This window comes from Sminthopsis crassicaudata, chromosome 4 (genome assembly GCF_048593235.1).
Source record: "Sminthopsis crassicaudata isolate SCR6 chromosome 4, ASM4859323v1, whole genome shotgun sequence".
NCBI lineage: Eukaryota > Metazoa > Chordata > Mammalia > Dasyuromorphia > Dasyuridae > Sminthopsis > Sminthopsis crassicaudata.
In genome coordinates, this window is record NC_133620.1 from 322,029,110 (window position 1) to 322,041,686 (window position 12,577).

At 34.5% G+C, this 12,577-nt stretch overlaps 1 protein-coding gene across 4 annotated transcripts in view; it reads right to left on the bottom strand.

The window, feature by feature from the left end:
- Positions 1-320: 320 nt before the first annotated feature.
- CD7 (CD7 molecule) overlaps positions 321-12,577 on the bottom strand; it is a 33,734-nt gene continuing 21,477 nt past the window's right edge. For 3 of the 4 annotated variants that reach the window (XM_074260518.1, XM_074260520.1, XM_074260519.1), the window contains 3 exons: positions 4,534-4,848; positions 2,634-2,755; positions 321-1,147 (listed from right to left, as the gene is read on the bottom strand). In XM_074260518.1, the coding sequence (XP_074116619.1) occupies positions 1,046-1,147; positions 2,634-2,755; positions 4,534-4,822 (513 nt within the window). In that variant the 5' untranslated portion in view covers positions 4,823-4,848 and the 3' untranslated portion in view covers positions 321-1,045. Of the gene's footprint in view, positions 1,148-2,633; positions 2,756-4,533; positions 4,849-10,642; positions 10,717-12,577 lie in introns of those variants that run through there. The other variant, XM_074260517.1, reaches the window with a different exon arrangement.

Here is a 12,577-nt window from a genome sequence, read left to right on the forward strand (position 1 = left end):
ACTAACTTTGCATGTATTTAGAAAAATAAAATACTTTCAAAAAAAAAAAAAAAGTGGCAGCCTCATTCAGTATGATCTTAGCTCAGCATAACTCAACTAACCCTTAGCTCCCTCTGAACTCTGAGGCAACTGTGAGCCCCACTAACATCAAATGCATGTGATGACCTTCAGGACACTACCCCAGTGTCAAAATAGTCCACAATCTTCTCAAAAAAAGAAGTTTCTGTGCTCCCAAAGATTTAAGCAGTAATTCAAACCCCATCAGGAGGATATAGATAGTGTTGAAAGTCAAGGGCCAATGAACCAATCTTTAAGGATTCATGGATTTAAAAATTTTTTATTTTATTTTTACAAAGTATTTATTTGTGAATGGTGCAGACTGTAATATGACACAGAATAGTGATGAATTAAGTTTCTTAGCACAAAGCCACCATAAAGAATATTGCCTCAAGGGGACAAATTTGTGTTAAGACAAATGGTTCTTTCTCTGGTATCTATTGGTTCCTTTCTACAGTTGTATCCTAAGTATGGACTCTTTCCCATGTCCAAATCTCAGTGTTGTCTTCTTCTGAACTCCTTTTTGTTCTCTTTTCTGCAGTTTAAAAGACAATTCAATGACCTCATTTCTTTTTCTTTTCTTTTTTTTTTTTTTGCAGGTATATTATTGTTATACCTCCCCCTTTTCAAAAGTCTCTCCCATCTTCCCATCTTTTTCCCTTCTTCTCTTCCCCTCCCCAGCATTCTCTTCCCTATGACCTGGATACAAATCTCAATTCTGATAATTGCTATATGTATGGTCTCTGGAAATTCTGCAAAATGGAAGGGGAGTAGGTTGGCACTTGTTGGATCTGATCTCCTCCATTTCTAATGCTATGAAATTTAAAATCTATTAAACAACTTAATCTCCCTTGTCCTAAAATGATTTGTGTTGGCTATTTTCTGATGGAAAGCCAAGTTCCTCGTTTTCAGAGACAAATCACATAATGGGGAGGGGAAAATGTTCTTTCTATAGGGTACTTTTGCTCGATCTCCATAGTGAGGCTGGTCAGTTGTACTGATTCTCCTGGCATGTTGTGTTGTGTTGAACGGAACAGGACATTTCTTCATATATGCTACATGTTGTATTTTGAGTCCTTGAATTGTGTACCTGGAAAATAAAAGCAATTATTCCTATTTTTAATTCAGTTTGAATGCTTCAGCTCTTCCTTTGAAAGCTGAGTAATCCCCTTAGGACTGGATCAGATGTCTTTTCAGAAATAAAACACTGTTTTTGTTTTTGTTTTGTTTTTTTTTTTTTCATTCCACAGTAACACCTTATATTTGTAAAGGAAGGCAGTTGGGAGAAAGGATTCTGAATTCAAATCCTATTTTTGACACATCTGAAATCAGAGTATGAGTCAGCATTGACTCAAAATCATCACTTTAAAGATGAGGAAACTGAGACTCAAAGAGGTAGTGAATCACTTTGGATCACAAAGTATTAAATGGCAAAGCCAGAATTTTAGCTTACCTCTTTTGCCTCTAACTCCAGTTTTATTTTCATGGCATCATGCTGTTGTAAGTAATTCATAAGATTATAGATTTCAGAGCTGAAAGAGTTTTAAAGATTGATCCAGACCAAGATTCTCAGTCTACTGCAGGTGAATTTTATCTATGATCCAGTGTATGAGTGTATGCGTGTGTATGAGAGATATGTATATATACATATGCATATATACATATATATACACTTATACATTTGTAAGTATATGTGTATTATGTATAATTACTCACGCACACATACACCCAACTACACATTTATATAGCAAAGTGATTTCTGTCACCGAAGAGAGCAATCTAGTACTAATTGGCATTATGATCCCATTAGAACTGAATTTGCTATTTGTTTTTTCACTCTGGAAAAGACAATTTTACTAGTTATTCCCTACTATCTCTTGTGTTTCCTGACTCATTCAACTTCTATTGGAAATTCTAAGGATGTTTGGTTTTTAAGAAAGTTGGAGATAAAAGCCAGGAGCCTAGCAGGGAATCAGTTTTCTGGAAATCTCTCTTTCAAAGCATGTAAGGAATACATGGCTAAACAGTCTCCCAATTGTCTTTGAAAATGAATTTTTGGGATATCTCCAACCTCTTCAATGTTTATTCTTTAGAATTCTGTTGAGCATTTCATGACCTTCATAGCATTTCCACTAGTCATTCCTAAATTCTGCTCCTCCTTTCCCTCTCCACAAACTGCTCTTCCTAACTAATACTAGCTCTGACCTAGGTTTCTATACACATTGCACTCAGGGGACCCCATTCCAAGGAGCCCTACCAAAAATGAGATGGTATTTGAGATTTTTGGATGATTGTTTTTTCTGTATCTCTTACTGCCTCCTCTATGTTTTTTGTTTCTTTGTTTTTGCTGAGGCAATTGGGGTTAAGTGACTTGCCCAGGGTTACACAACTAGGAAGTGTTAAGTATCTGAAACCAGATTTTAACTCGGGTCCTCCTGACTTCAGGACTGGTGTTCTACCCACTGCACCACTTAGCTGCCCTCTCCTCTATGTTTTTGAGGGAAGCTCAACCTCTTGGGCTGGGGAAATAGTCAAATGAAAAAACACAAGACAAGCAACAGGTTTGATTCACTTACCTGCTTTTTGATTATCACAAACAGTGGCCACAGAGCCAATCCAATGAAGAAAGATATCACAATCAAGATCACCCACACCTGTGATTTTTTCATGTTGCCATTTTCTTTTTTCCAGATTTTTTCTAGAAAGAGGAAATAGAAAGTAATTTGTAGGACTCTAACAAGTTATCTTCCCACAGGTAGATGGGGAGTTCTGGGAAAAAAAGAGGAGTTATCTCTGTATCTTTAGCTGTGTGATTTGAGTCAGTTATTTAACTCATCAGAGTCCCTTTTTCCCTAAATAATAGAAAAAGCATTGTACTGGGGGTCAGGAGTTCAAATCCCAATTTGAGTACTTATTATCTCAGTCTGGGTCTTTGCTCATGCCCTCCTTCATGCCTTCAATGTATTCTCTCTTTATATTGAAAATCTTTTGTTTCCCCTTTAAGGTGCAGTTTGGGCAGCTAGGTGGCCCTATAATGCATAGAGTGCGAAGCGTGGCCAGAAAGATTAATGTTCCTGAGTTCAAATCTCACCTCAGACATTTACTATATGTATGTCCTTAAGCAAGTCACTTAACCTTGTTTGCCTCAGTTTCCTTAACTATAAAATGAGCTAGAGAAAGAAATGGCAAACCACTATTGTATGCTTGCCAAGAAATCCCTCAGAGGTCAAGAAGAGTCAAACACAACTGAAAAAATGATTGAACAGCAGCAAGGTCCAGCTCAGGACCAGCCCTAGGAAAACTTCCATGCTTTTCCTGCCTAAAAGTGACTCTTTCTTCCTCTTAAGTTTTTAAATTTTATTTTATAGCAATTTTTCAGCATTGACAGTTGCAAAACCTTTTGTTCCAATTATTCCCAGCCTTCCCCTCACCCCTTCACCAGATGGTAAGTAGACCACTACATGTTAAATATGTTAAATACATGTATGTACACATGTCCATACAGTTATTTTGCTGTACTTCCTCTTAAGTTGTTATAGCATAGGATAGACTTATCAATCAGCAGGTACTTACTTAGCACCTACTAGGTGTCCAGACACAGAGAAAGGACAACAATTCTTATTCACAATCATAGAGAATCATAGAATAAATAGATTTTAGAATTAGAAGAGAATTTATATAAATTCTAGTCCATTTTCCAGAAGAGGAAAATAAATCTGAGAGATTTTGTGACTTGAATAAGATCACTTAAGTCAAAAATAACAAAGTCGGGGCAGCTAGGTGGTGCTAGCTTTGAATTCAGGAGGACCCGAGTTCAAATCTGGTCTCAGACACTTAACACTTCCTAGCTGTGTGACCCTGGACAAGTCACTTAACCCCAGCCTCAGGAAAAAAAAATAACAAAGCCAAGATTTAAGTAGAGATCCTCTAACTTTGCAATTAGTAGTCTATCCACAATATGAGGTTACTTGCTTTTTGTTCGTAATTTTCTTACAAACTGACTAAATTCTAATTTGCATTATTTGTATTCTGGTCTTATTTTCCCTATTAGTCTTGAGAACAAGGGACATATATTTATATCCCCTTAGTACCCAACACTGTACCTTGCACAAAGTAAATGCTCAAAATATTTATTGATTGAATGAATGAATGAATTTTTGAATGACAGAAATCCTGCCATAGGGAGGTTGTAGACTGGGTTGAAAGAAAGGGCATTTGTGGTAAAAAAGAAAAAATATGCCTAACAATAGAAGCAATATATAATTGAGAACAAGTGTTACATGAGTTCTAGGGAAGACTTTTAAAAGATTTCTAAGTTCTTCATGAAAGAAAAGGATCTGGGGTTAAGTTTTGAAAGGAAAATAGGACTTAGGCAAACAGAGAGCAGAAAAAGCATATTATAGTTAAAGAAAACAATATAAGCAAAGATTTTGGGAATGACATTCATTTCTCTGAAGTATGAACAGAATTGGGTACCTGTTACCATCACCATGGTGCCATTTCCCTCGAGGTTGTTGAGCACTGTGGCTTGGCATATGTAGACATCAGTATCACTCAGTCCTACGTTGGTTATTGTGATCACTAAATTATTCAAGGAACCAGAGAAGAAGGTACGGTTTTCGTAATTTGTATCTTTGATAAGTTCACCTTCTTTTGATAAATACATCACATTCTTGAACTCAATAAAACTTCGCTTCAAGTAAAGTCCAACTAATTGTCCAGTAGTATTGCAGGTGATATTGATTGTGTCCCCTTCTTGAGCCATGATGAGTGATGGAAATTGTTTCACCTCTAAAAAGAAAGAGACAAAGGAGTTGTTCCCATTGAACTGAATGCTGTGCCTCTGGCTCAGTGGTAGCGGCATGCCAATTTCTGTATGGAATTTAAAACCCTTCACATTCTAACTTTAATCTTCATTTCCAGTTTTATTATACTTCATTCCTCATAAGCTCTCCATTGTCCAGCCAAATTGGCCTTTTTGTCAGTCTTTGTGTACAATACTCCTTCTCATATCTCTTGGTTGGTTGATTGATAGAAATATTTTATCCTTCATTCTCAAAGAGGATCAATCAAAATGACATCATTATGTTATAGTCAAGTTAATGTGTCTGACTGTGCTGATCAAACTAATATCAGCTTGGAATGTCCTGTCATAGGTCAGACACAAATAATCCTTTTGGGGTGGATTTTCTGTATACATAAAGTACACTCCTTCCTCATTTCTGCTTCTCTCTCCCTGTCTCTTTCCTTCCCTCCTCCATTCTCTTTCTCTTTTCTTTTTCTTGTGTCTCTTTTCTCTGCCTCTGTCTTTCTCCACATATATGTGCATTTATCTATCTATCTATTTATCATCTATTTATCTATTCATCACCTAATCTATCATTTACATATCTTTTATCTATCTGTCATCTATCTCTATCATTTATCTATCAACTATCTAGCTATTTATCTATCATCTTCCCAATAGAATATAAGCTCCTTGAAGGCAAGGACTGTTTAATTTTTTGGCCTGGCATATAAGATTATAGGATCATAGAAGGAACTTCAGAGAGCACATAGTCCAACCCCATCATTTTATAGATGAGAAAATTCAAACTTCTCTGCAAAATGACTTAGAGAAGCCCAGAAAGTCTAAAAGACTTATCCAAGTTCACATAGGTAATATTAAAGTCAGGATTTGAACCCAAATCCTATGATATTCTAGATTTAGGTATTGTTCTTTCCACTGTATTGTTTCTTCTCCTAAAAAGTAGAACCTTAGTAAATATTGATTAATTGACTGACTACTACAATTACAATGGCACATTTGAGTCCCATAATATAGATATATTAGAATAGGGTAGTTGGGATCTTTCAGGGTTATACCTATTCATTTCTAGAATACTACCATCACAAATATGTGCCCCAAACCAAAATGGTAGAATCTAATCACAAAATAGATCAATTATGAGAAGGGTGGTAGGAATGGAAAGATATTTCTTTTTTTTTAAAAAATGATTAAAATGCATTTTTTGTTACTATTTTCAAATTACTGATTGGTTTTTCAGAACTACTCTTTTTCTCTATTTTCTTCTACTTACCGAGTAGAAGAGAAGAAGAAGACTATAGTAAAAGAATTAATATAAAATAGCAACAATAAAAATTCAAAGTGATTATTCTCTATTTTAAATAACCTAATTTTCAAATATATTTAGATATTTTTGAGAAATAAATAACAAAATTGTTGATATATTTCTTTTTTAATTTTAAAAGTTTCATTGTATTTTACTGTTATATACATTTAGAGGTTATTCCCATTTCATGAGAATTTTCCTGTAACAAAGCAAAACAGCTAAGTAAAAATAATAATTCAGTGAATTCATCTGAAAGTGCTTACAACATTCCATATCTATAGCACTCTCTCTATTAAAAAAAACAACACTAACAGAAATCTTTTTTCTCCTTCCACACCCCATACATTACCAAAAGAAAAGGAAAAAAAAATTAACAAATATTTTGTTGTAACAAAAAACAAATTTTGCTTCAGGCAAAGTAAATTCCCTCAAGAGCCATATACAAAAATATATATTTCATTTTATATTCCAAAATATACAAACTCTCTATAATGGTGAGCAAGTTTCATCATCAGTCTTTGGGAATTATGAATGGTCATCATATTTATCATATTTCTTATAGCTTTCAAAATTATTATTTTAACAATATTGCTATTATTATATAAATAGTTCTCCTGAAATGATTAAGTTATGTTTTGTGAATGTGATGTAGCACTACTGAGTTGTAGAAATGAAGAAATAGATGATTACAAAAATACATGGTAAAACTATTATATATAATGCAAAACAAAATGAGTAGAACCAGAACTATTTACACTATAAACACTAAACTATTTACACTATAAAAATGGATACTTTTGAAAACTTTTCTAACCTGCTGAAGAATGAAATATGCAGATATGCCTATCTAATTTCGAGAAGTAGGTCCACTCTACCAAGTGTGGACTAGTTGGGTTTAATTGAAAGTGATTACTAAATTTGACGTAAAACTTCTAATTGTAACTGTGAATGGGATTATCTGACAATGAATAGAATTGTTTCTAGGCTGATTAAATTAATTTATAAAATTCTTTGTGAGCATGAAATAATTAATAATCACATACTAGATTATGATCAAAAAAATTTTTTTAACAGGAGCAGCATTTCTCAGTGTAATCTCAAGTTTGCTGCAAAAATCAGACAATAGACTTTTGAAATAAAAAAAGGCCAGTAACAATTTTAGAGTCTGTCCAGGTATACAATTTTCCTGCAACTGTGAATGTCTGGGTATGTCACTATACTAACCCTAAAACCTACAATAGTTCTCAGTTGCTAAAATCTTCAAGCCAAATGATGAAAGTCAATAATATAGAGCTATCTATAGCAATTACAAGCAAAACAATAGGCTCAATGAGAAACAGAATTATTTTGGTAGAAAACAAAATGGTAGAGACAGTAGGGAAGAAGAAAAAAATAACCTTTTCACATTTAGAAAAAGAATTGGGATCGACACAGACAGGGGATAGATTTTAAGAAACAAAACAAGGAGAGAACATTTTAAAATTATCAGACTTCTCCAAAACTGTGAGAAGAAATTGATACCACTCCTTCAGGAAAAAGATTACAACAGATGAACCTCAAATTCAAATCATCCAAAACACACAATTTTCAAGTTTCAAGATTACAGTGACAAGGATGTGATTATACAGTAATACAAGAACAAAAATATCTTCTCAAAAAACAGCAAATATAATTGCATGAGATTTTCCTACATAAGAAATTTTTTAAAAATTCAATATGTAAAAAGTTAAAGCTCATTATAACAAATCAGCAAAGCCATGAATTATTTTTCAAGACAAAAGATGATAAATTTATGTTATTTGAAAAAACAGAAGTACATAGAGACAATATGATGGCAGTTTTTAATCTACAAAACCACCATGACCACACATTGAGAAGCCAGAACAAGCAGGTATACAGCAACATAGTCATAAGAAGGAGATAACAAAAACAATAGCTATTTTGTCTTAACTAAATGATGCAAATTGGTGTTGGGTAAAAGTGCTGAGAAAAGAAGTGGGAGAAAGAAAGGAATAAATTAATAATGAGTATCACAGATATATGATAAGAGAAAAAAGAACTAAAGCAAAGAAGATGGAGTGGAGAGAGGTGGCAGTCTTTGGAAAGACACTCCCATTAAAGGGGAAGAGTATATGTGTGGGAATGCAGATTTATTTTTTTATTTTTATTTTTTGTAAATAGAGTGAAGTAATCTTTATATATGCATGTGAAGGTAGAAGTGAGAATATTGATGTATTAAGGAAGACTGTATTCCTTTCTGAGAAAACAAATGAGTTAATAAGATATAGAAATGGTTGCCAAAGAGAGATGGGGTTATTATGTAAAAAAACTCTAAGGTTTTACATCATAAGAAACAATGCAGCCAGATAGTGTGTGTGTGTGTGTGTGTGTGTGTGTGTGTGTGTGTGTGTGTGTGTGAAACTAGGTTCTTTGCTACAAAATTTTTGAAAAATATAACATGCAAATATGTATAAGAAATTAACAGAAATTTATTAGTATGATCTTTTCCCTAATATAATATATAAATTGTCAAAAGATACAGAACAGATAATTCAATGACCATCTGGGGAAAAAAGTTCAAGCTCTCTAATACATATAGAAATGGAAAATTAGACAATTTTGAGTACTATCTTATACTATTTAACTTGGCAAAGAAGAGGAAAGTGATCACATTCATTTTTGGTAGGTCTGTGAAGAAAGAGAGACTCTACTATGCTTCTTGTTGATATTGGGGCAATTTTCCTGGAAATCAATTTGCTATTACATGATAGGAACTATCAAAAATGTTCATACCTTGCGAACCTACTACTATAGAGTGCTAGGCCTGAAGACAAAAAGAACTGAATACAAATATAGCCTTAGATATTTATTAGTTGTATGTCCCTATGCAAGTCAATTAACTTCTGATTGCTTCAGTTTCCTTATGTGCAAAATGGGATGATAATAATACCTCTCTCCCAGGGTTGTTCAGCAGACAAAATGAAGCAATATTTGTAAAACATTGTACAAACCTTAAAGTACTTTATAAATGTTGCTTATTATTATTTTTACTAAGATTATTACTAGATAAATGATGGCATAGTAGATAGAGAATTTATCCTATAGCCACAAAGTTCGTATCTAGCTTTTGAAACTTACTAGTTAAGTGACTCTGGGCAAGTCACTTTAAGTTCTGTATGCTCATTTTCCTCAACTGTAAAATAAGAATAATAAATTCTTTAAAGTTTGCTTATATTTTTGTTCAAATAATATTAAAAACTGAAGATAAAAAATGAGCAATAGCAATTTCTGTTCTGTATGGTTTTCATTAGTGCTAATGAGACAGAGAAAATAATTTCTGTCAGAAACTATTAGCATCTTCCAAATTGGGAGCCCTAAAGTTTAAACAAAAGATAATTTTAGATGATTATGTTAATGTTTACTCTTATGTCTTGTGCTTCACATGGAATTTCCTACATCCCCTAGTTCAAGCATCTCATCATCTCTAGCCCGGAGTATTATAAATACAAATTTATCTCCCCTGACATTCCCTTTAAATCCTTCACACAGTTGCCAAAATAATCTTCTGAAGGCACAGGATTGACTATATAATTCCCTCATCCAAAAATCTTAGGTGCTTCTAGCATAAAATACAAATTCTTTAGCCTGGAAGGTTCTCTGCAACTTGACTCTTTCCTGCTTTTCCAGCCTCAATCTTCTTCAAGAACTCTATGAATCATCCATACTAGACTATACTATCCATTCCCTGAGCTCAAAATTCTTATTTCCCATCACTTTGCATTCATTTGCAATCTGTTTGCTCACTCAGAATGCATTTCCTCTTCATCTCCAGCTCTCAGAATCCTTGTCTTCCTTCAAAACACAGTTCAGGTGCAATCTGCTTCATGATGCTTTTCCTTACCCCTTCCCTTTTCTTGGTGCTTTGTCCTTCCTCAGATCATCTTCCATTATTCTTATTTGTAAATATGTCATATCCTCTTTGCAGGCTCACAAAAAGAATTTAAACTTCCCGAGGGATTTGTTTAATTTTATTTCTTTGTGTTCCTAGAATCTAACAAAGTTGGTTGTTGTTGTTTTAAAAAATCCCAGTCTGGATAAGATTTCATTAGTATAGGGAACGTATATCTTTCCACTAATACAGCTCAACCCCTTCTCTATATTTTATAATCTTAGAAAGTGGTGTGGGGAGCTACAAGATTAAGTAACTTGATAATGGTCACACACAGCTAGTATATTCAGAGGCAGGCCTAGAAAGCAGGTCTCTCTGATTCCAAGATTCTCTATCCCTCCAGATGTTTTGCTATATTGGCTCAGATATATTAGAGACCTCATAAATGTTGAATTGATCAACTTGAATATAATGGGCAAAGGAACAAGCTGAAAACTATCAAGATGCTCCATTTATAACCTATTCTTGGTTCTTTTATCAAACAAACCCAAAGATGCCTATGGTAATTAGGAAACACACATACCGTTTTTTGCTGGAGTCTCAGAGAGAAGCAAGAAGAACAATAGGAGTATCAGAAAGTGGAACATCTTCACCCAAGTGAACACTTCACCTTACAGTTTTGGTAGTCTGATCTCCACCTTTAAAAATATGTTAAACCACACATGGTTCCTGATTTTTAACCACACTTTGAAAACTCTCATTCAAAACAAGCTAATGTAGACTTTTAACTCCCTCACTTGTGACTTTATGGTAACATTTTTGTTTTATTTTACAAAAAGTATTGTAGTGATTCCCTATAAATAATCCAATCTAATCTAGTCCAGGCCATCTGGAACATAGTGAGTGCTTAGTAAATGTTTGTTGATTGATTTATTAAATATAGATTATGTGCAAGGCACTGCTCTAAGTTGTTGGAGAGACAAAGAAAAAATAAAAAAAAAATCTGGGGAGATGAAACATGTAAATAAATAAATACATAAAACATAATTTGGATAGAGCCAAGAAAGATTTTCACACAAAATGGTACATGAACTGAGCCCTGAAGAAGGAAGGAAAGGAATTCTAACACATGGAGGTGAAAAGAGAATCTATCAGGTTTAGGAATTAGTCTGTTCAGAGTCCTGTCTACTCTTCAGATTTTACCTGAGTTCTTTCTGACTTTCCTCAAAATCAACACCAGTTCAAGCCTCTGAATGGATTTTGAAATAACAGAATTCACAAATATTTGGAGTATAACAAATTTCCAGCAGAAGATATCTGAAAGGATTTTAAGAAAGACCTGTCCCAATTGGGCAGAGGGGGATGGAGCCCAATGCAGGAGCCCATGAAGGAAGTATGATCCAAGGCTATTAGCCAAAATATAGCAGATTTGGCTACTCTGTCTTGGTTCAAAAGCCAGTGGCTCAGCAGACTATGAGACTTCCAACACAACTACAGAAGACAAATAGAAAACCCGTGAACCCCAACATAACAGGCAGAAGTTGGCCAAATCTACCCAGCCCTGGGGAGGAAGCCTGTAGCATAATGGACCCCACGGCAGTGTAAAAGGAAGCTCAGGACTATCTCCCCTGTGCCCTAGGACCAAACATCAACCTTTAAAATGAGCAAAAAAAGCAAAAAAGAACTCTGACCTTAGATAGCTATTATGGAGACAAAGAAGAACAGTCCTCAAACCCTGAGGACATTGAAGGCAAAAGGCCTCCAGATGAAGCCTTAAAGTGAGATATAAACTGGTCTCCAACTCAAAAGGCTCTCTTGGAAGAATTCAAAAAGATCTTAAAAGGGAGTTAGAAGAAAAATGGGGAAAGGAAAGCTTTGCAGGAGAATTTGGAAAAGGAAACATAGAAATTATCTGAAATAAATAACTCCTTAAAAATATATATTTGGAGTGTGGACCACAACATAACATTTACACTCTTTCTGTTGTTGTTTGCTTGCATTTTTTTTCCCCTGAGGCTGGGGTTAAGTGACTTGCCCAGGGTCACAGAGCTAGGAAGTCTTAAGTGTCTGAGACAAGATTTGAACTCTGGTCCTCCTGAATTCAAGGCTGGTGCTCTATCCACTGCGTCACCTACCTGCCCCCTTTGTTTTTCTTCCCAGGCTATTTTTACCTTCTTTCTAAATCTGATTTTTCTTGTGCAACAAGATAACTCTATAAATATGTATACATATATTGTATTTAACATATACTTGAAGTACCCAGGCAACAGAAAAACAGGGCAGCCAAAATAATGAAAATTTAAGAGCGTTCATTGCTAGCTAGCGAATGTACCCCACCAGAACAGGGGAGTCAGCAAATGAGTGGTCTCAGGGCCACATATTTATAGAAACAGGAGAGAGACATCAAAATGTTTCTTGATACATTTGACAAAATAAAGGAATTTCTATTTTAAACAGGAGGCAAAAAAAGTTATCACTCTTAGGGTGTCATTCTCAAGCAGCAGCAAGGAGTATTTCT